This window comes from Patiria miniata, unplaced genomic scaffold (genome assembly GCF_015706575.1).
Source record: "Patiria miniata isolate m_02_andy unplaced genomic scaffold, ASM1570657v1 HiC_scaffold_18, whole genome shotgun sequence".
Taxonomy (NCBI): domain Eukaryota; kingdom Metazoa; phylum Echinodermata; class Asteroidea; order Valvatida; family Asterinidae; genus Patiria; species Patiria miniata.
In genome coordinates, this window is record NW_024037056.1 from 6,734,134 (window position 1) to 6,758,315 (window position 24,182).

Sequence of the window (24,182 nt, forward strand, 5' to 3'; positions counted from 1 at the left end):
ACTGAAATCAATATTCGCCAGAAAAAAAATCAGACGTGGAGCCATCGCAAACATACCCTTTTAGGGGCGTGGCAGCCATAGTAATAGGGGGGGGGGTAGTCATGATGCCCCTATACAAAAGTTGTGCCTACCTTTCATAAACGGATTTTAAACTCCACACAGACAATATATTTATGAGAATCTTTCTTTTTTCGAATGTTAAGCCATCACAAACTTACCCTTTTAGATGCGTGGCATATATTTAACAAAAACAATTAGGCCTTGGGGGCACTACTAATAATTATTTTGCCCACCATCGAACCTTGTGCCTTCCTTTCATAAATGAGTAAACTTCACACAAACTTGGTGAAAGAAAATAAATTCAGATGTGGAGCCACCGCAAACTCATCCTTTTAGAGGCGTGAGGGGCCTACTCACTGTGCCCACAATTGCAATTTTTGAACTTGAACACTTCTCCAGACCAGGACAATCCAAAACTCAACCAAAGGCGGCAATGAATGGCTCGCCCAGGCCTGAGTTCAACCTGGGTTGAGCGTGAAGAGGCATATAAACGTCACATTCGTTATAACAAACTTGAAACCTTTTGAACCACTAATAAATATTTCGGAATCCAAACATGATGTGTTTTTCTTCACAGTGATAAGCTCCGATGGCGAATTAATTAACCGGGATTTCGTTTACAACTTCAACATTGCGAGTCTTGGTAATGTGGAGATGTGTCAGTCGGTCAAGGAGTGGAACCCAGACGCCCCGTACGAGACGCAGTACTGCAACCTCGCTTATCCAGTTGTAGGTGTACGTATATTTCCTTTTTCTTTGATTTTGTTTTGAAATAAGTTGAAAAACACTTTTAAAAGCGGGGATCCGACTGGACCAAACTCCAGGTCAGAGTTAACCACGACACTCTTTTGTTGGTCAAAATAACACTTCTCTGCATCGGAAAGGGTGTAATTTGAAAAAGGTGAGGGGGGGGGGGATGGTTGGGAGGATGTTCAAGCCTTACATTCACTGTGTGGACTTCCGAAAGAAAAGAGGTCCACATAAACGAGTTAGTAGCGACGTTGCGTACGTCCATACAATGTCCCCCCTCTCTGGAAAACAGGTTTAGAGGCATTTAGGGGTTAGGTTTATTTGTGGCAAAATGAAGAGAAACACTAAAGGGAATCATAGAAACAAACTGGGTTCAAAGAGTTTTTACAGTGTGAGTAAAATTATTTTTTTTTGACAGGTTTTTCTTAACTAGTACTCGAAAACAAAGGAATGTCCACACTAATTATGTAACGTAAACAGGCATGTATGAGGTAACACGTATACAAGTGCGAGTGCACAATAAGCTCTGGCCGTCTTGAACGACAGTCTTGCATGAAATCTATCAAAATGATCCCTGCCAAAGCTTGAAAACGCCACGCCCAAAAATGCGACGCCGATGGCACATTATGGAGCACCATTGGAATACCTAGATTTATAGCGGTTTGTGATAAACATCAGTTGATCGACTAGAACATTACTGCACACATTTTGCCTCCATTTACACACTTTTTAAAAACATCTTTTAGAATTGTTACAAACAATTTTTGTTGAGTACTACATTTATTTTTTTTGCATTTTCTTGAAAATTAAAATTTGGCAGTTGTATTTTGTGGGAAACTGATGGGGCTTGTTTTGGTCAATTTTCGGGGACAGACATTATGCAAAATAAACGCGCATGCGCATCGATCGAAACAAAATCGCTGTCAGTCCGAAAACCGCCAGCAAGAGTGCATTTTACTACCACGGCATGACATTAATTGGTCAATTAGTCCATAATGTTTGGTTAATTTTCGGGCACGGACCAACCACCAAGTGACATGTTGAACCCAGTCTTGAAAAGGTGAACTGATCGAGCGTATAGACCATCCGTGCTGAAAGTAGGCTTTTTTCAGTGGGTGAGCGGCCTCCGTAAAATGAAATGGACGGAAATTTGTGCTCGAGTACCCCAAGTCACGATGCATATAAGTCTGAGCCAAACCTGACGAAAGGCCCACTCACTAACGAAAAGCCGGACTATTCCTGCTTGAATTCGGGCGATTCACAATGCAGTGCGCCTCCAAGAGTTTACCACGGAGAGTTAATTCACAGTGCACTGTGGGAGATGGGCGACAAATTCGTAGTGCGGGACATTTGAAATGTTCGTTTTTCCTGTCAGTGGTTTCGTAAGTGTATGATTCGAGTATCTGTTTGCGCTTTTTCTTTTCTTTTTATTAATATGTTTTCTGTAATCCTGCAGATCTCCATGCCTCAATCTAAAACAAATTAGCTCAAGTTGTCTACTGACACTCATTGAAAGGGCCATGTGTTGTCCACCGTAAACCTGGGAAAAAATGGACTCTACCTGGAAAACTCTTGGTGGCGCACTGCATTGTGAACCACCCGCATTGTTTCTAACGAGGTTCGTCTTTTATTCCTCAGCTCGACTTTTACGCTGTCATTGGTCTATGCTTTCCCGCTAACTGCTCCGTGGATGATCTCCAACATCTCTTTCAACCGGTTCCATGTAAGCATATATTTCTGTGTACCTGAGTAACAAGCCTTCAATATGAATGTTATGTCAGTGGAACATCGCAATTACAAACATTGTGGGATCCACATTTGTTCACAATAATAGTGATCGTCAATGCTAAGTGGTATCAGCGCATGGTGTATAAATGTAACAGTACAAACGTTTTTATGATGCACGGTCCTCTTCGTCATGATCAGTAATTGACATTTTTCTCTTCATTTCTTGTTCTTAGTTATTGGACCGTACATAGGTATCTCCTGCGTAGGGCCATACCCATGGGAACCGTGGGCGATTGTCACAGTGTAAGTTTTTATTTGTGTGTGCAAATACTGCCCCAACTTGACTGCATTATGTTTAGCTTGCAGTCTGTTACATAACCGTGAATGAGAATTTTTATCCGAGTTGCAAACTGAAGATCATGCCTCAAGAGGGCGCAAGTCAAAGAGTATAAATGATTATTTTGATAGGGAGAGCTTTCAACAGAAACATTGCTTTGCGTCGAAAAAAATGAAAGTGCATATTCACAATGTTCTTAAAAGATATGTTTATCTACTAAGCTGAGATTTCGACGGGAGTGATTGCAACGGTGTCCGTTTCCATTAATATCCTGCTTCAGATTGATTTTAATTGTCCCTTGAATCGGCAAAAATGTATTTTTGAAAATGGTGTCCACCACCAGTCTGTGTCGACGTCTCGCGCATAGTGCACCCATTTGAAAAGACAAGTTTTCATAGGTGTGTTTCGCATTCATTACAAATGGGGCGGAGGTACGCTGCAAGGACACACGATACAGGGCGCGTCCAAAAACACGAAACCCAAATGTCGGGACCATTGTTTCAGTGAAGTTCTGCATGTAGCACTTTTAAAATTTTAGACATTAGAGCCTAATTCATAAGCTTTCTTTCAGTACAAGAATCATTCAAATCACTTATGTACTTTACAAGTTACTGAATTTTAAACACAACCACCGTTTTAAAGTTCTGTCCACGGATCACAAAAAGGGAGGTGTTCTTTCAGCAAAACCAAAACAAATCACGTGGGGATGTGTGTGAATGTTTTTCGTTTTGCTGAATGAACGAACGCTTTTTTTTGGGTATCCGTGGACAGAACTTTAAAACGGTGGTTATGTCTACAATTCCGTTGTAACTTGAAAATTACATGAGTGATTTGAATGATGCTTGTACTAAAAGAAAGCTTATGAATTTGGCTTTCATATCCTAGATTTTGAAAGTGCTACACGCAGAACTTCACTAAAACAATAGTCCCGACATTTGGGTTTCGCTTTTTTTTACTCACCCTGTAGTTTTCGCGCAGCTTGCAATTTATACCAATAATTGTCAAACCAGACTTGTTTGCAAAACTAAAATAGTTCTCTCGAATTACGAGCAAATAACTGCTAATCAACTGTAATATCAAACTGATTGTTACTCCTTTTCCCTTTTCAGATGTATTTTGTGCTTTTTCCTGTTGCTGGTAACCATGGGAACGGTTTACCACGTCATGATTCGTCGAAGAATCCAGGCCAGTATGGCCAAAGTAGCGGCTCGTGTGGAGGAAAGAGACGATGGACAATCGGACGAGAATTCTCTCTCAAAGGTAGGACACACAATGCGGAAAGTTAAACCAAAGGAAAGAGCAAGTTACACGTGCGCTTGTAGACCATTCCAAGACCCCTTTAAAAATTCGCACAACAAATAAGTAAATGTTTATTTGACAAATGTGTAGTTGGGTGTGTGAGCGGAGATAATAATGCTTTATCAAGATTAATCAACTGTAAAGAAATTCTTAAGTGTTAACGTGTGATTTTACGAGCGCCGTTTTGGGGAACATTCGGCCAATTTTGTGCTTAATTTCCGGATACCACCGCGTGTTTGAATTTCTGACTAAATTTTATGACACCGAAATTTGTAAGAAGGTTCAACAACAGCAAGCATTATTAAGGTAAGACTTGCAATGAAATTGAAGTTTGTCAACCAGAGGTTTGGCGATATTGCATAAGGGAAGTCGAGGGAAACGTCGAAGTGCGCCACGTTTAGGGTCTCCATTAAACACCTACTCTAAAGAGGTACAGTTTCAGCTCAGGAAACACCGTGGATGGAAACGTAAAAAAAAAATGATAAAGTCTTGACTTTTCTCTGACGTGACGTCGGTGCTACGCGTAAACTTACACGGAGCCTTCAGTTTGGCTACTTGCTTTGGGCTTTATATTTATAAGATCCTTCTTCAAAACCGAATGCGGCGAGACCTATACCTAGAATGTGGATTATGTTTTGAGGGGAATCTGAGCTACCCATTCGTTTATTAGATTGTCAATCTGCTGGATTTTGTGTGTGAGAATTAATAGTTCACCGTACGCCGCCATTTTTGTTTGCATGAAATGCCTCGCTTTGATTTTTAAGATGGCGTCGCATGAGATAGGTCTGTTGACACCAAGAGCCCATCACAGGTGAAAACCATTGTGGTAGTCACTATCGGATGCACATCCTTGTTTCTTTGAACCGCCGTGTATTTTTTTTTTTTGACAAAATTAGGTTATGGTTTTAAAATTTCATCGAATCAATCGATGAATGAACACAGACTAAGCCTGATTTCTAGGCGTAAATATAAGCTTGTAATGGGTGGTTGCCGGGATATGAGTGGAGATTTCTTGTCAACATTGGGGGAGGGAGGCAGTGGACCATCAAAAAGCCGAAGGGGGAGGGCTCTGGGTGCCCTGTAGGGGCATGGGCGTAACTTCGCAGGGTAGGGGAGGATACATCCCCCCACATTTTGACCAATGGGGGGGGGGGGTTCCTAAACTTCCTTACCACCTTTTCTGCCACTTAATTGAAACCGAATTGTGTGGAAACTCCAAAGCTGCCTTCAAAAGTATATGTCACTCCATTCGTCAGATTAATGTCATTCCGTTCGGCAAACACAACATTGCGTTCGGCAAACCCATCATTCCATTCGGCAAAAACATCAATTCCATTGGGCTAACGCATCATTCCATTCAGCAAATTCATCATCGCTCCTTTCGGCGAAATCATCATCTCATTTGGCAATTTAATCACTCCGTTCTGTGAATTTGCCGTTTCATTCGGCAAAAGCAATTATTCATTGGGCGAAATCATCATTGCATTCCGTGAAATCATCATGTTCATTCGAAATATTCACCACTTCATTCTCTATTTCATTCAACGAATCCTTCAGGATGAATCGCCAAAGAAATTACGAGGAAATTGCCAAATTGAGTGATGAATTTGCCGAATTAAATGATAAAATCGACAAATAAAAAAAGTCGTATTTCCTGAATGCAATTATGACTTCACAGAATGACGCGATACAATTGACGAATGGAATGATAAAATTGCCGAATAGACTGGTGAATTTGCAGAACGAAATTGGAATTCGTAGAAAAGAATGAGGAATTCGAAGCAAAACATGATGAAAGTGCCGAATGGAATGAAACATTTGCCGAATTGAATGATCAATCTGAAGAATCAAATGAAAGACAACTATCGAATGCAGCTTTGACTATCCATAGTATTAGGCCTCCATCAGATAAGGCAATTAACTACTGTAATTGGTACCAAGAGCCAAGCCAAGGGTGGAACCATTGGGTAGCTTCTGCCCTGCCGGAACTATCTTTTGGGGAAGAGGTGCCAAATTTGTGCACATGTACGGCGTATCTCAAAAAAAATCGCAGTCAAACAACTTTTTTTATGACTAAACTATTAAACGTTTCTTTTGTGTGTGTAAAGAATTAACCATGAAATGATGGAGTGCTTCTTTACCCTTGACAGGATTTTTGTAATGTACGTGTGATTTGGACCTTTGGTTTAAAATTTCCGGCAAAGCTCGTCAAGACTGTCAAAAATATGTGGAATTCACAGCACCATCTTGGTGTGTGAATGTCTTTCATGATACCAGATAATCCTAAAAGTTGCCCAGCTTGGAATTCAAGCCCTTTCATTTAATTAGCTGTATAGCTCCGGATCCGGACTGGGATTGTCCAAATGAGATGGTGTAAAGACCAATGTGTATATGGTTACGTCTCGATAGTCCGAAGTCCCATTGGTTCGAAGTCCCATTGGTCCGAAGTCCCATTGGTCCGACGAAACATAATACTGTGTTGTTCCACTTGTTCAGGTTGACTGACCCTAACCCTAACCCTGGCGCCCCATAAGATTAGGGTTAGGGACCCTAACCCTAATCCTATGGGGCGTCGAACCAATGGGACTTCGGACCAATGGGACTTCGGACCAATGGTACTTCGGGCCAATGCGACGTCGGACCAATGAGACGTCGGACCAGTGGGACGTTTATACCAATGGAACGTATAGAGCAATGGGCCGTCGGACCAATGGGACTTCGGACCTATGGTACTTCGGACTATAGAGACGTCCTCGTGTATGTAGAGTATTCACTGTACCTTCAGACTCTATAGATTATTTTTGCAAAAAGACAGCGGTAGTATTGCTAATATTTATGGTTGACTGCTCTAAAGTCATTTTTTTTCTAGGCGCTCACAGATATGTAAAAAATTCGTACAGTGGACTTCACGCCCTGGCCTATGCTAAAATAGATATGTTGAATGTATGTAAAGTGGGTACTCTTATGAGGCTTAGACAATCAACAGGATACATCTCTGTAATAATTAATCAGTGCTATTATTTCGTTTACATGTAGTTGGTAAAATGAGACTAAATTGTTGGATCAACGAAAGCCACGCATGTTGACCCTTGGATGTGTTGTTTGCGGTAGTGAATTGTAGCGGATATCCAAGTTTTGAACCTTGTAACAATCAACAAACAAATAATAGGAAATGAAATACAGGGTAAAATGGTCGACAACCTCTCTGCTATACTGGCAAAGTATAATATTCCAAACCTTCAAATTGGTAATATCAACATCATGATAAACTAAAGCGTACATAATAAAACATCCACAAGACATCGTAATTATTTTCGTCATTAAAATGTTACATGTTCATCGCTGCTCAATTACTTGGGTTAGAATTCGCTTCCCTTCGTTTGACAAGAAATATATGCTGATCTATAATTGACTGGTTAACTACAGAATGGTGTTTTTTCTTCTTATCGAACTAAAGGCGCATTACAGCGTGAGTAAACAAAAAAAGGGAAACCCAAATGTCAGGACCGGTTTTTTTTTCTAAATGAAGTTTTACATTTAGCACTTTCAAAATCTCGGATATGAATACCCAATTAATAAGCTTTCTTTTAGTACACGAATCTTTCAAATCACTCGTGAACTTTTCAAGTATCGGAATTTTAAACACAAACACCGTTTTGAACTTCTGTCCACGGATCTCCGGAAAAAAGGTTCCTTCAGGTAAAAAGAACCTTTTTGTTTTAAAAGTGTTCTTTCAGGTGAAAAGGAAAGCAATTCACATGCATCCCTATGTGAATTGTTTTCGTTTTGCTGAATGAACACTTGGTTTTTTTTGTGATCACAAAAAAGGTAAGTGTTCTTTCAACAAAACGAAAATAATTCACACGCATCCCTTTGTGAATTGTTTTCGTTTTGCTGAAACAACACGTAGCTTTTTTGTGATCCGTGGACAGAACTTTAAAACGGTGTTTGAGTTCAAAATTCCGTAACTTGAAAAGTACAAGAAGACCATTGTTAGTGTGTCACAACAGCATCAATTTTGATAGGACATTTTTGGCACTATATTGTTTACAATGCCTTCAATACTCCAGCAGGAATTAAGAAATTCACGACATATCAAAATAATTATACAGATAACAATTTTAGTTATTGCAAACATGAGAAGAACGGTAAAATACAAAGTTACATGTTAACGTATTTACAAGCAGATTAATTCAGTAATATAGCCGCATAATAATATAAGATTAAGGATGTTCTGTCGATAATTGATTTATACAGGGGTCAACAAAAGGCAGACAGAGAAACGTTTACAAAGAACACACACAAAACAAAAGTGCTAAGCATTAATTGTTATATATCACAGGCCAAGCTCCTTGGTACACAGAGCTGCTTAGCATGCAACTACGTCTACTTAGCAGCGTCAAATTTAGTGTTGACCATTCAAGAAAATTGTTTTCAAGTTTTGTTCTCTCTCTGGCGCATTGAGAGGATCGCCTTCAGCGTGTGAGAAGGCTGTGGTATTTTCTGCCACCTACACAGCAACATCGGCCGGAGTACCTTCTTGAACTGCGGGTGTTTGGCTCCGTAGATGATAGGATTAACACAGCTGTTGAAGATCAAGATGGTAGCGCCGTAAAGTGCGAACACATCTCTGTTAATAGCAAAGAACAGCGAGATGAAGTAGGGCGAGATGCAAAGCGTGAACGCACAAAAGACGCAGAAGAGATTTTTGGTTATTGTGAGCTGCTGACGGCTGATTCTGCGCTTTCTTTCCTCACCTTGATGGTATTCGCGCTTCTCCATAGCCTCAGCTGAAGTACTCATTGACATGGATGCCATACCAGCACTGAGACCTACGGCATCTCTAGCTGGGTCCTTTTTCTTAAAGTTTCGTTTGCTAAAGTGTCGCCTGACATGGACATAGATGATGGCATAGCTGATGATGACAGTAGTCACGGGGATGGGGTAGAATCCGATGGTTTGGGCCAGGTCGTATTCATCACCACGAGGATGTGAGTCATCATCTGTACAGGTTTTGTCTCTGAGATCAAGACCTAAACCACCAACACCGATAGTAAGTGGAAAGATAATGACGAAGATTGGGACGAGCCATGAGAGAGCTACCATGAAGACCATCTTGCGAGGTGAAAAGATGCAATTGTAGGTGGCCAACGGGCGAGTTATCTTGACAAGACGATTCAACGCAATTAAAGCCATGTTGTACAGGCTGGCTCCCAGACCGGTGTGCCACATGAACGCCGCTATTTGGCATGGGATCCTGCTAGCTAGAGGCCAGGTACCATTACTCAGCAAAGCCACGCTTGACCAAGGCAGGGACAAGCAAGTCCACAGATCAGCAACACTCAAGTTGACAACTAGAACATTAGTCGTCGTCCGGATATGCTCGCTAAGAATCGCCGTAAGGATCACCATAGTGTTGCCTGTTATACCCAACACAGCTACGATGATCCACACGCAAGCTACAAACACCAAAACGCCGTATGAGTGAAGTTCAGAAGGTGCTTCAATGGTGGAGGCCATGGTGAGATTCTGAACCATGGTCAAATTCAAATCAAATGCAGGCATGATTTCGGCGTTTGATATGAATGAAGCGTAACGTTCAGACCTGTAGGCCTATCATATCTTACTGTTTCAAAAGTCGTACATTAAATGCCGTGGACACAAAACGTCTGCTTGTATATATCATGGCAGGCAACGCAAGTGCGGAGGTTCATGCCAACACCAACACAGACTTCCGTTATCGCCTGAATCTGTCTGGTCTGACCACCGCGAAAGTTTGTTACACTGATTCGAGGAAGTGCTGTAATCCAACAAGCATTCTCAGAATCACGTAGGTTTCTCCGTATGTATATTTCGAGGAAATAGATATTTTTATTACAGCGGAATTCTGGATTTTAATCTTTTGTGTCCTGTAATTATCCTGAATTCACAAATACCCGACAGTAACCCGAGACAGTTTACCCATTCCTATTGGTCGAGCGCCCATCACGTGGTTGGCTTTAAACCGCTGATAAACACTGACTGTATTTGAACACTTAATTCCTGCAACAAACGCGGCCCCTGAACCAGGACAATAAATTGCTGCATTCTAAAATGCATTCTGTTTGTAGGTTTTTAATTTCGAAAACAAAACAAAATACAGTTTCCATAAAGCAAATAACTTCACACAACGTTTTTAGTTAAATTCGTTTAAAAGTATGTTTGTGTTCAAAATTCCATAACTGGAAAGTACATGAGTGATTTGAATGATTCTTGTACTAAAAGAAAGCTTATTAATTGGGTTTTTACATCCTAGATCTGGGAAGCGTTACATGCAGAACTTCCTTAAAATTAGGGGGCGCCATTTGTTTTTTTTTGGTTACAACTAGACGTGTTGCCAAACTTATGTTGCCTTGTACTTGTTCTGTTGGTACAAGCATGGTAAAAGTAGGCATTAGGTAAGAATAATATGTACATGCGACACTTTTAATGATACCATTCGAAACGTTTATGATGATACAGATATTTACAAAACAGAGTTGGATATTTCTGTTGTATTTATACCATATATGCCTGCGAGAATTTAAACGACTTTCATGTTTCGAAAATCCTCAAAGTTGTTTCTTTGAAGGTGTTATGTTGGGGTTAAGTTTGGATGGGAACGGCAATCACACCCTCCGTCTGCAGAAATAGCCCCTGAACATGAGTACCATTTTTTACCGAAATTATTCTTGAACAAAAGATGGTCGGAATTTCGTCAATTTTTTGACCAAAAAGGTATTTGGCTCGGGCCATTATCGGCGAACAGTCCCGTGCTCGGTTTTAAACCTGGCCAACTACACTATTATTCTCTTACTAACCACGTGGAGAGGAAATCCAACGGAAAAGATCAACTTCAAAGACAAGCAACACACAAAGGGACATTCCCACATTGGCATCTGAATAACGATAACTATAGTCTTCGTCAAAGACTGCATTTGAATTTGTATCCCCTATTTGCGGCCATTCCTGTAAAAAACGCGGTAAAGTAGGCGTGGGCTTGGAGGTCTCTATCAACAAATTGAGACTTATCGTGTTGATGCAACCCCGTTTGTTACTGGCTGGGTGTATAGGATGAATACAGACAAAATCCAGTCTTGAACTGAGACTAAACAATGACAAAAGCAAGTATGTGTGGGAATTTAAAACCACAAATTACCCAACTAACACATTCACGTTGTGACAACGTTGCCAGAAAGTCAGGTTTTCGTTGCTGCAACGTGAGGAAAATGACGTTGCGGCAACGTACCAATGTCGACTCGCGTGCGCGTTGCCACAACGTTATCACACAACGTTACAATATACGAAATGACTAGGTCAGATGCATGCATGGACGGAAACGCACGCAGGAACGGTTTTTTTAACCAAAGTATACCTAGAAAGGAACCTCTTTAATGAGAAGAACCTTGCACGAAGTGAAACAAAAGATCCTGTAACAATATTCCGCCTGAAATGCTATTGCCTTTGAACACGATCATTATAAAGGTGATTAGAGGTGTGTGTCATGAGAATCTACAGTTGGATTACCCGTATGTATCACATAAACAATGATACCTGGACGTCACGTACTATTTGGCTGAGTAAGAATCATGTCCCAAAAGTGCTGATTATTTTAGTACATGTAGTTGTACACAAGAGAATGATTCGAAATATGAAACATTGCAAAAGGAGAATCGGAAGCGATACCAACTGATGAATATATCCGTACGTCCTTCTTCGAACTCAGTGTATTTTTTTTTCTCGGTACAGATGCGGTTTGGCCCCCAAAAAGTCTCCGGTTTCTGGTATGGAGATTGCCCCGAAAGTGGCGCGGCGACGCGGTTTTTTCCCCTACTTGTTTGTCTTCAAAAAAGTTGTGTGTGTGCTATATAACATGTGACCTTGCTATGAGATGCACGAAAACGCCACTTTGTAATAATGAATAGCCAACTGGGGGCAGATAAAAAGAGTAAGAATATTGGATTTATAGTGAAAATACACATGTACATGTAGTGGCATCTATTGTTCGTTGAGATTAATAAATAAACATTGCCAAAGTATGATCGGTCTCTTGTATACTCTTTATGTTACAAGTCCAAATGGGGAACTTTTTGACAAGACTGGAAAGCAAACTGGCATGCAATATTAGGAATATTCATATGGGTGAAGAATAAAATATTTTTCAATGTCCAACAATTTGTTCACCTCATACTATGGCTTCATATGAGTCATGGCGTCGCCAGGATTTTTTCTAGAGGGGGCAAAGCACATCCCCCCCCCCAAAAAAAAAATCCCTGCACTTTTCCAGCATATTCTCGATTTATCACTTTTCGAGGGTGGGCAGGGACATTGCCCCAACCCACCCACTAAATTAACAGCAATATGACTTCGCGCCTCTTTTTCTTTCTTTCCCCCCTTTTTTGTCCTTTTTTATTTTTTTTTTGCTTTTCCGGGGGGGGGGGGGGACAGCGCCCCACCTTGCCCCCCCCCCTCGCGACGCCCATGGGTACCTCCCATTAAACGTTCCTTACCCTTTTCTGCCGCTTGAGTATAGCGAATTATCAATTTGAAACCGACAAAATTAAATGGTAATGTCAACATCACAAAATCAAAAAGACTTACAAAACACCCATAACACATCCTTATCTTGGTCATCAAAATGTTACATGTTCATCGGGGTTCAATGATTGCTTGGGTTAGAATTTGCTTCCATTCGTTTGACAAGAAATATATGCTTATCTTATAGACTCCTTAAATACAGAAAGGTGTTTGTTTTTCATTAAATGAAAGTCGTATATCTTTTTTCAAGAAAAATGCATCGGTGTGTCACAACAGCATTAAATTTGATAGGATATATTTTGTACAATATTAACTACAATTCCATTAATACTCCAGCAAATCATGATATATCAAAATTATTATATAGATAACAATTTCAGTTATGGCAAACATTAGGAGAAAGGTAAAATACAAGGTTATATGTTAACGTATTTATAAGCAGATTAATTCAGTAATACATGTATCCGCATAATATGGATAAGATTAAGGATGCACTGTCGATAATTGATTTACACAGGGGTCAACAAGAAGCAGACACAGAAACATTTACAAAGAACACGCATACACAAAACAAAGCATTAACAGCTATATATCACAAGCCAAGCTCCTTGGTACACAGAGCTGCTTAGCATGCAACTACGTCTACTTAGCCGCGTCAAAATTACTGTCCCATGCGTGGTGTTAACCAAGCAAGCAAAATGTGTTCAAGATTTGTTTTCTCTCTGGCGCATTGAGAGGATCGCTTTCAGCGTCTTAGACGGCTGTGGTATTTTCTTCCACCTACACAGCAGCATCGGCCGGAGTACCTTCTTGAACTGCGGGTGTTTCGCTCCGTAGATGATAGGATTAACACAACTGTTGAAGACCAAGATGGTAGCGCCGAAGAGAGCAAACACGTCACTGTTAGCAAAGAACAGCGAGATGAAGTACGGCGAGATGCAGAGCGTGAACGCGCAGAAGACCCCGAAGAGATTCTTAGTTATCTTGAGCTGCTGATGGCTGATTCTGCGCATTCTTTCCTCACCTTGATGTTCGTCGCGCTCCTCAATAACCTCAGCTGAAGTACTCATTGACATGGATGCCATACCATCACTGGGGTCTACGGCATCTGAAGCTGTGTCTTTGCTCTTAGTCTGAGAGAGTTGTTTTGTAAAGTGTCGCCTGACATGGACATAGATGATGACATAGCTAACGATGACAGTGGTCATAGGGATGGGGTAGAATCCGATGGTTTGGGCCAGGTTGTAGTCATCAGCGCGAGGATGCAAGTCATCATCTGTGCAGGTATCGTCTCTGAGATCAAGACCTAAGCGACCTACACCGATAGTAAGTGGAAAGGTGACAACGAAGATTGGGATGAGCCATGGGAGAGCTACAATGAAGACCATCTTGCGAGGTGAGAAGATGCAATTATAGGTGGCCAATGGGCAAGTTATCTTGACAAGACGATTCAACGCAATGAAAGCCAAGTTGTACAGGCTGGCTCCCAGACCGGTGTGCCACATGAACGCCGCTATTTGGCACGGGATCCTGCTAGTAAGAGGCCAGGTACCATTACTCAGCAAAGCCACGCTTGACCAAGGCAGGGACAAGCAAGTCCACAGATCAGCAACACTCAAGTTGACAACTAGAACATTAGTCGTCGTCCGGACATGCTTGCTAAGAATCGCCGCTAGGATCACCATAGTGTTACCCGTAATACCCAATACAGCTACGATGATCCACACGCAAGCTACAAACACCAAGACGCCGTATGAGTGGAGTTCAGAAGGTGCTTCAATGGTGGAGGCCATGGTGAGATTTTGAACCATGGTCAAATTCAAATCAAATTCAGGCATGATTTCGGCGCTTGATATGAATGAAGCGTTTTACGTACAGACCTGTAGGCCTGTTCTTGTTTCACCAGTCGTACATTAAAGTGCCGTCGACCAAAACGTCTGCTTGTTTTATAAACATCGTGACAATGCAAGTGCGGAAGTTCATACCAGCACAAACACATGACTGCGCTTAAACCTATCTGGTCATACCACCGCAAAAGTTTGTTACACTGATTCAGAGAAGTGCTGTCACCCAACCAGCATTCTCAAAACCACGAAGGTTTCACTGTGTCTATATTTCGAGTGAATAGTTTTTGTTTCTGTACCACTGAATTCTCACTTTTAATCTCTCGCATCCTGTTATTATCCTGGATTCATAAATACCTAAGGCAATTCATCCGCCCATCACGTGGTTGGTTTTAAACCGCTGATAAAACACCGGCTGTATTTAAACCCTTGATTTCTGCAACAAACGTGACCCCTGAAGCAGGACAATAAATTGATACATCTTAAAATATATTCTTTAAATGTCTTTAGGGTTTGAAGTTCGATTTGTTTTTAAAAGTTTCCACAAAGCAAGTAACTTGACATCATTTTCACTGAAATACGCCTTAGAGGAAGAATACATGGCTTAATAATGAAAAAGAGTTGCAGTTAATTTTGTTGTCTGCACTTGCACGCACTAGCACGTTTGTTTATGGTGTAAATCGAGGATTTTCTTTTGTTCCTCTTCCCTTTTACTTTGTTTGTACTCTAACTTTTTCACAACAGCTCTCTTTGCTTTTGTACACGTTTTCTAACCAAGGAGTCCTCGATTCGGTTTCTGACCTCGATTCATGGATGATGTTGCACGTCATTTGTCCTCGATTTTACACCATAACTTAACGCTCAGTATTCCCGTCCATTACTGCATACTACTCACGCGACGCAGCTATATACAGGCTATCCGTACGTATGCATATATACACCAAAACGATTGGCCAGTCCTGTTGCCGAAAAAAAAAACACCAATCGCGAAAACCGCGGCTTAGCGAGATTTGTGTCGGACCTTGCATGCTCCAAAACTGGGTCTTCCCGATGTTCCCCAATACCTATGTTCCTGGGCTGGTACCATATTTCAATAGGGGGCGCTGTTCAAATTCGATGATTATTAACACTAGATTACTGAATGGTGTACCGTATTTTGAACAGGCAAACATTATACCACTATAACTTTTTTTGGGTGTCACAGCGGGGGGAGGGGGGGGGAGTTCGACTTATTTTTTAGGAATTTGTATGGATTTTTTTTTTTTGATAGAGCTGGGGGGGGGGGGGGGGGAGGTTGATCGGGGGGATCCGCGCCTGAATTCATTCATTGTGTGCATAGACATATGATTGTGTGGCTCTTTATCCGCTATCCAGTCTTTATATAGAGATCAGTGTTCCCAACAAGCCTTTAAAAATGCTTCTTCGCATTTCCTTTTTAACCACATGGAAAGGAAAAGCAAACGAAAAGATCAACTTTCAGCGATGGCAAAATGAAAGGGGAAGTGCCCACATTTCCCATCGGCATATAACACAGACTGGTTCCCTGTCCCTCCTTTGTCCTTGGGACTTTGAATGTAGGGAGCAAGCCATGAATCCCAAAAACGTACATTTAAACTAGCCTAGGCAGGGTGACCGTTTTAGCAGATTTTACTGAGGCTAACTTTTACAGATTTTCTTTTTTGTTAAAAATAAACTAGTTTGACAGAAAATTTGACAGAATGGATATTTTTTTGGCAGATTTCTGGCAGAAGTCTGCAAAAATGGTTATTTATAGAAAACCTTAGCAAATTTGAAGGAAAAAATGGTACATTTGTTTAAAAAATCTGCAATCTTTTCAAACAAACCCTTGCATAATGGGACAGGTTGGCTGGTCTAGGCGCTGAGGTTCACTGGGAACCGGACTTCACGCCGCAACCGCGTTTTGTCTGATAATTTCATAACATCTTGATGTGACTATATATCATTAATAATGTATTTTGAACCTTAATTAAGGCAGTACTACAAATCTGCATGTGATTTTAAGGGGTTTTTAGTGTATTTTGAGGAAATCTGGGGAATTTGGCAGATTTTGGAAGCGCATTTAGCAGAATGTTGCCATGACCTTACGGTCACCCTGAGCCCAGGTTGGACGACGTCTTTATCGCATTACGACTGACACAACGGAGTCCAACCTGGGCTACATTGAAACGCTGTCGACAAAAACGTCTGCTTTTCTAATCGTGGCAATGCAAGTGCGGACCGGAAGTTCATGCCAACACAAACACCTCGCCTGAATGCGTCTGTTTTGACCACAGCAACTTGTTACACCGAAACGAGGAAGTGCTAGTTGTCACCAACCAGCATTCTCTGAACCACGTATAATGTTTCACTGCGCGTATATTTCGAGTGTATAGCTTTTGTTTTAGTATACCGGTACCGCAGAATTCTCTTTAAATCTCTTGTGTCCTGTTATTATACCGGAGACAGTTTTCCATTGCTATTAGTAGAACACCTATCACGTGGTAGGTGTTAAACCACTGATTAACACCGGCTGGTTTTATACACTTCATTCCTACAACAAACGCGGCCCCTGAATCAGGACAATAAATTGGTGCATTCTAAAATGCAGCAATAGCCATAATAACTGGCACTTAAATTCATTTAAACACATGCTAACTATGTAAACGTGCTTTATAATATCAATACTCTTTGTACATTCTACGCATGAAGAAGAACTGTAGAGAGGACGGGGTTCTGGTCACCCCCGTCCCAAAGTCTAGGCCTGTGCCCCCCTCCGCGTCCCCCCGTCCCGCTCAGAATTTGCAGAAGAAAAAAATCGTATCACTTGAAGATTACAATTATCCATCGATTCACCCTTCACTTGCATATTGGACTCAATTTGTACGTGTAATGTTTCCCATGGCCAGTAGCCTATCTCGAGCTTTGGTTAAACATCATAGTTGGCCCTCTAAGACTGTAGCATTATAATCATGGGCGTCGCAAGGGGAGGGGGAAGGGGCGCTTCCCCCTCCCCCCCCAAAAAAAAAAGAAGGGAAGAAAAAAAAGAGAAAAAGAAAAGAAAAGAAAAAGAGGCGTGAAGTCATTTTTCGGGTGGGGGGGGGGCTAATTGTCAATCGAAAATATGTTGAGAAAGACAGGAATGTTTTGAAAAATTTGTTTTGCCCACCCCCCCCCCCCCGCCTCTAAAAAATATCCTGGCATCGCCCATGATTATAATAACAGACGATGAAACATTCTGCCTCTTCCGTTGCAATTTCAGGCCGAGATAGAACTCCAGTACGGCAGCAACAGGACGGCCAGTGTCGTTGTGAAGAAAGACTTGGAAGCTAATGGCCATGCAGCCCACCACAACAACGGGTTCGTCGACGTTGAGGGCGATGTTGCGGACTCAAAGGAGACCATCACTCGCTCCGAAGAAATTCGATCACAGGATAATGACAGAGCAGCGAAGCACAAGATGAAGACATTTGGTAGGAGGGTCTAAAGTATAATGAACTCCCAAACTTCTAATCGACATTTTGCATTTTGTTTTTTCGAAATTAGAGTCACACAAACCCACAATTAAAACCTAAAATAAGGCCTAGAATAGGCATGTGGTAGGTATACTAGGCATGGTGTAGGGAAACATTCACCGCTATAGCCTTCATTTGGGTCCGCTCATAAGTCCGACGCCTGATAGGTCCGACGCCTCATAAGTCCGACAAAATCGCATCCCCTAACCAAATAAAGGCCCATAAGTCCGACGCCTCATAGGTCCGACGCCTCGACGCCTCAGCTCGAAGCTCCGACGCCTCGTAAGTCTGACAAATTAAACGCCTCATTTTTTCCGTTGTCGGACTTGGGCGTCGGACATATGAGGCGGAATAAATCAGTGTTATGCCTCAGAAGGCCGACGCCTCATTAGTCCGAAATTTCGAACTTATGAGGCGTCGGACCTGTGAGGTGTCGGACTTATGATACGGCCCCCTTCCAAGGGCGGATCCAGAACACAATTTTTTTGGGGGGGCCAACAAAAATTTTGGTACCCCTAAAAAGTGGGTCAAAATTTTTTTTTGGATTCTAGATGCTCTGTGGTGCGATCTGAGGCAATTTCTGACCACTTTAACCAATGTTTTTTTGAGGAAAAGATGGTGGTGTACTCATTGCCTGCCTTTATTGCGATGTCACATTAAAAAAAAAAAATTGGTTTCGTTTTTTTTTGGGGGGGGCATGGCCCCCTTTGGCCCCCCCCCCCTGGATCCGCCCTTGCCCCCTTCATTAACCAAGGGCGGATCCAGAACACAATTTTGGGGGGGCCAAAAAAATTTTTGGTCCCCCCAAAAAGTGGGTCAAAAAAATTACGGCGTGGGGTTCGGGGCCCGCTTAAGGGCCCCGAAAACTTTTTTGGATTCTAGATGCTCTGTGGTGCGATCTGAGGCAATTTCTGACCACTTTAATTAATGTTTTTTTTTGAGGAAAAGATGGTGGTGTACTCATTGCCTGGCTTTATTGCGATGTCACATAAAAAAAAAAAATTGGTTTCGTTTTTTTTTTGGGGGGGGGGGGCATGGCCCCCTTTGGCCCCCCCCCCCCTGGATCCGCCCTTGCCCCCTTCATTAACAACCGCTACCGCTTGTACTTCTGTACAGGTCTTCTGGACAATATCATGATGGGGTTTTCGTCCATCCACAACGGCTCGAAGATTTTGAACACGGAACAGACGGCTGGAAATCTAGGCGTTCTGAACGGCATTCGCGTCATCAGCATGTGGTGGATCATTCTGGGCCACACCGTCTATTTCATGATCGGTTATTGGGGTGAGTCCGCTTGTATTACCTTAAATGACAAAAGTGCTTGATTAAGGAAAATCAGGAAAATTACTCATGTTGTCCACCCACCGCCAGGAACAAAAAAAAATGGGAAGAAAATGGATACGTTGGATATTATGACATATCTTTCACATTTGTTTGTCTCATTATCCAGATGGTTTGTTTTTTTTAGAAAGATTGTACCTATGACATTTTGTAAGACGGGGTCTATCCGATGTTCCCAATACCTATGTTCTCCAAACCGATGATTCTCGAAATACTTAGGATTAAGGATAGGGTTAGGGCAAGGGTTGGGGAACATATTGGGGGAACACACATACTGAAATTTGTATCCTTGTGGAGACATTTCTTTGCTCTCGTGTACTAAAGTTTTTGAGTTTGAAAGTACAGTTTCAAAATACATGTACTCTTATTTAAACCAGAATTAATTTCCTTGGCTGAAATTTGAACTTAATGTTCCTTTTCTAAAACTCTTCCATTTGCGACGGATCAACATACCTTAAAAATTCCTAGTATTTGAGTAAAATCCACATATCGATTTCGTGAAAAACTTACTGAGACCTATTGTGTTCCCTATTGTGTGCATGTCTCCAGAGGGCACGGTGTATCATTTCATAGGTATGCATGCATGTAAGAGCCTTTTCAAATGGTGTAAAAGCATAATGTGTATTGCATTTCGCAGCTGAGAATTCCTTGAAATCCTGATCTGTTCCTGCGTATTTCTGTTCTCCCTCTCAGATGACTTCCGTTATGTGAGCACCACGCTGTCCAAGTCATTCTTATTCTCGGTAATCATCAACGCGGGCGTTTCCGTCGACACCTTTTTCTTCCTAAGGTATACTATGCAGAAACCTTTTTGTCTAACATTTTCTGGAATCAAATCTTCCTCTCCATCCACCAGCTACACATACCTTTCAGTTTTACTATTAAAATATGAAAATATCACACTCTAGATTACTCCATACTTAATTCCCTTCCCCTTTAAAAAAAATAAAAATACCTGAGACCTTTCCCCCTCCCCCCCCAAAAAAAAAAAAAAAAAATGCGGAGTGTTCCCTAACGTGGCGCACTTAAATAAATCTCAGAAAATTCCAAATTAACATTTCAGAATTTCTGTTAACTTGATAAAATAATTTTGATAAATCATTATTATCTCTACTTACATACCCAACCAGATGTTTGTCAGAAAATTATGTTCTTATTTTTCGGGGCATTTTGAAAGGGTTCACTTTGCACTTGAAAATAAAATCGGAAAATCACGCCAAAATATTTTTTTCTTCTAACTGTTTAACGGGTAAATAAACTCGCGATTTATGAACGGGAGTGTTTAGAACTTGATGAAATGTCACTTTCTGTGAAATTTCAGTTAAAACTTTTGCTCTAGCTAGGCGCTACAGTCGAAAAATCAAAGTGCGCCACGTTAGGGTACATCAACAATATAATGGTGACAAAGTGAAAGAATCGTAGATAAGCATGGAAAAGGTATGCAATGAAAACACTCACACAGTTTTGTTTTCCGCCATTGTTGTTGATAGTTGGTATCCTCTGCACTATGTTTTTTTTTTTTTGTATTGTTATTGATATTAACCATATACATCGTGACGCAACCAGTGCTACATTGTCGACAAGACCAGTACAACCATCGTCGACTAGCGTCTCGTTGATCAGAATTAGTCGAACTATGGGTAACTATACCTACCAAACCCAGATAGATGCATTCAGGTATTCATGGATGCCCAGAACAACCCCGCTTTGGAACTCCATCCCCGGTGCTGCACCCATAGTCTTGATGCATATCGGACTGGATTGCTCACCGTGGCTTTCTAAAACAAAGTCCAGACTTCACTGTAAATATCTCACCGTAAATTTGTTTTGTTCTGCACCTACACGTACACTTTGTAAATGTGTTTAGTCTACACTGGTCCACACCGTGCACGCCAAGCAAATTGACGAGATATCCAATTGGACGCACTGTCAATTATCGACGTAGAAGTACATGTATACGGTCCTTGATCGCACTCGCCCCAAGACGCCTGCAACGCATCACTTAAGTTCTTGGTTCTTGGTTAATACTCCGCGTGGGAGTTTATACAGGAGACCACAAACACCGGGGCAAACCCCTTCTCTTAGCGATAATTGTCACTGAATTCTTTTACGTACATTGGATTACACATCACACGGGACCTACAGCTTTACGTCCCATCAAGGACGAAGCAATAATGGTTAAGTGCCTTGCTCAAGGGCACAAGTGTCCACCCGGTGGGCTCGAACCCACGCCACTTTTGCCTCTGAAACACCAGAGCATGAGTCCGGTGTTCTTAACCGCTGGGCCATGACACTCCACTAAGTGTCTCTACCATCACTGCCTGTGCAGCTATAATGTACCCCCAAATTTAACTATTTTGTCTTTGAATTGAAATTCCCCCCTTTGACTCCAGTGGTCTCCTCCTGACGTACCTGACGTTGAAGCATCTCCAGAAAGCCAACGGTAGACTGAACTGGTTTCTCTTCTATCTCCACCGCTTCATCCGTATCACCCCGGCCTACATGGTTTCTATAGCTATATGGGCCAGCCTAGCGATTCATTTCGGTCAGGGAGTGGGCAAGCATGCAATGTTCGAAGGGGCTGCCGAAGCCTGCCGCAAATACTGGTGGACCAATTTGCTGTACATCAACAACCTGTATCCCTTCCCTGGCGATTTGAGTCTCCAGGTAGGAAAAAAAGCTTTACGTATACCAATCGCTGACCACAGTACGCATGCGTCAGTTTTTAACGGAAAGTTTATTGCAACCTGCTGAAGCATAATGAGGAATAACCCCCACATTTGACTTTTCACGTTATGTACATTATGTTAAAGCGCAAATCATTGGCTTTCCAATGATACCAAATTTATTTCTGTACTTTAATTTATTCCAAAGATATGACGCAGGAAGCTTCGCAAACCTCATTTCGAGAAAAAAAGGCTTTGAAATAAAAAAGACACGCATTGCGCCGCGATAACGGCAGTGGAAAACGTTCCTCAGATTTCCCAATTTTGTGGATATTTTTTACCCAACACAAATGCATAGTGTGCATCTTTGATACCTTGGCTACTCCAAAATACAAAACAATCAATGTCGACTTTGACATGATGTTTCTAGTATATCCCACATCATGGTTTTGGGGGACAATCCTCATTTTGACTCAGTATGACTTTAATCCTTAAAATAATCTATCACAGCCATGAACTGGAAATGACAGTAAAAAAAAAAAAAAACCAATACAAAGACGATAATAGGTAAAGTAAGCCGTTTGAAATTTCACAGAATAGAAGATTGTAACTACGGTACCAGTCTGCTCGTACGTGATTATCAATGACTAGTCCTTTCGTTTTGTCCCCCATCTGTAGTGCTTGGGATGGTCGTGGTATCTTGCTAACGACATGCAATTCTTCGTCATCAGCCCTGTCATCATCTACCTACTGTACAAGTAAGTTTATCTTCAGGCAAACTTGATTCCTCTATCCTGATTGGTCGATCCATGGCAACAACAGTGTGGTCCTACCTGGCTCGTAAGTGTGACGTCATTTAAACTAGAACCACGCCCAATGCACACGGAGTAGCCTTGGACCCATTGTAATCGAAAGTTCTACAGAATGGCACATTAACTAAAATCGCCGTAGAGTTGGTTACGTCATACGTACGCCGCCGAGGTCACGCATTGTATATGCCCGGCCCTTCATTTGCATTCACGTCCAAATAAGTTCTGTTTTCAGTGGAAACGTCAGCAGTAATTCTTACGAATGTCAATCAGTGCCTAAGTTGCCAGTGATGTTCAGTAAGTTTGTTGCACTTAATAAACTTTGTTTGGCCTCTTATATCCGGACCATATCCCAAACTAAAGCGCTTTTCGTGAGGTCAGAGGTTAGCAGCGTCTTTGCATTGGACTGTCGATGTGAACGCCATCCGATAATTAAAACCGACAATCTCTGCACTATTTGCCTTTGAGTTTGAAACGATCGATAGAAAATGTTCGTGCGCTATCTGAATACCACGATGTTAGTTTCCCCATAGTGGGGCAGAGATAGGGGAAACATTTGGGAGAGTTGTGCCTTTGATGAAACAAGCATGGAATTTAATTTGGCACACAGTCAGAGTATGTCATGAGAAAGATAATCGGCTATATAGGGCCATCGCAGATTAGCCCTTTGAAAAAAAATTATTGGTAGAATAACAAGCAATTTTCAAATTTTCTAAATGGCTGCCATTGCTTGTTATTCCACCTATATTTTTTTTCAAAGGACAAAATATCGTTTCCATGACATACTCTGACTATGTGCCAAGTTCCATGCTTGTATCATCAAAAGCACAATTCCATCACCTATCTTCCGCACGTCCATAGTGCAATAAAAATTCTAGAGATCCCATCTCTTAGTTGACTTCGTGTAGTTGCTGATTAAAAAACTGATCGATCTTTTAATTCGGGCGATTCACAATGCAGTGCGCCACCAAGAGTTTGCCACGGAGAGTCCATTTTTCAAGTTTACGGTCGACAAAACATGGCCCATTTGAATGAGTGCCGGTAGATAACTTGAGCTAAAATGTCATAGATAGGGGCATATATAGCGTTCTGCTGCCTTACAAAAACACCATATTGGTAACAAGAAAAGAAATGGGCATACAGATCCCCGAATCATGCGCTTACGAACCACTGATCGAAAAAACTAACAATTTCAAACGTCCCGCGCTGCGAATTTGTCGACCATCTCCCACAATGCACTGGGAAAAATGAGCTCTCTGTGGCAAACTCTTGGTGGCGCA

At 41.6% G+C, this 24,182-nt stretch overlaps 3 protein-coding genes across 4 annotated transcripts in view; 1 reads left to right on the top strand and 2 right to left on the bottom strand.

The window, feature by feature from the left end:
• Nucleotides 1–24,182, top strand: part of LOC119724440 (nose resistant to fluoxetine protein 6-like) — a 31,553-nt gene that overhangs the window by 2,395 nt on the left and 4,976 nt on the right. The window contains exons 2-10 of one of the 2 annotated variants that reach the window (XM_038195500.1): nt 638–789; nt 2,449–2,533; nt 2,772–2,841; nt 3,985–4,135; nt 17,834–18,044; nt 19,203–19,370; nt 20,121–20,217; nt 21,821–22,094; nt 22,772–22,851. In XM_038195500.1, the coding sequence (XP_038051428.1) occupies nt 638–789; nt 2,449–2,533; nt 2,772–2,841; nt 3,985–4,135; nt 17,834–18,044; nt 19,203–19,370; nt 20,121–20,217; nt 21,821–22,094; nt 22,772–22,851 (1,288 nt within the window). Of the gene's footprint in view, nt 1–637; nt 796–2,448; nt 2,534–2,771; nt 2,842–3,984; nt 4,136–17,833; nt 18,045–19,202; nt 19,371–20,120; nt 20,218–21,820; nt 22,095–22,771; nt 22,852–24,182 lie in introns of both variants that reach the window. The other variant, XM_038195499.1, reaches the window with a different exon arrangement.
• LOC119724442 (G-protein coupled receptor moody-like) lies at nt 8,110–9,975 on the bottom strand. The gene has a single exon (XM_038195503.1). The coding sequence runs from the start codon at nt 9,737–9,739 to the stop codon at nt 8,609–8,611; it is 1,131 nt and encodes a 376-aa protein (XP_038051431.1). The 5' UTR covers nt 9,740–9,975; the 3' UTR covers nt 8,110–8,608.
• On the bottom strand, nt 13,310–14,660 carry LOC119724441 (G-protein coupled receptor moody-like). The gene has a single exon (XM_038195502.1). The coding sequence runs from the start codon at nt 14,566–14,568 to the stop codon at nt 13,435–13,437; it is 1,134 nt and encodes a 377-aa protein (XP_038051430.1). The 5' UTR covers nt 14,569–14,660; the 3' UTR covers nt 13,310–13,434.

Coding starts and splice junctions, on each gene's coding strand:
- LOC119724442 (XM_038195503.1), bottom strand. CDS start 9,739: ATGCCTGCATTTGATTTGAATTTGACCATGGTTCAGAATCTCACCATG.
- LOC119724441 (XM_038195502.1), bottom strand. CDS start 14,568: ATGCCTGAATTTGATTTGAATTTGACCATGGTTCAAAATCTCACCATG.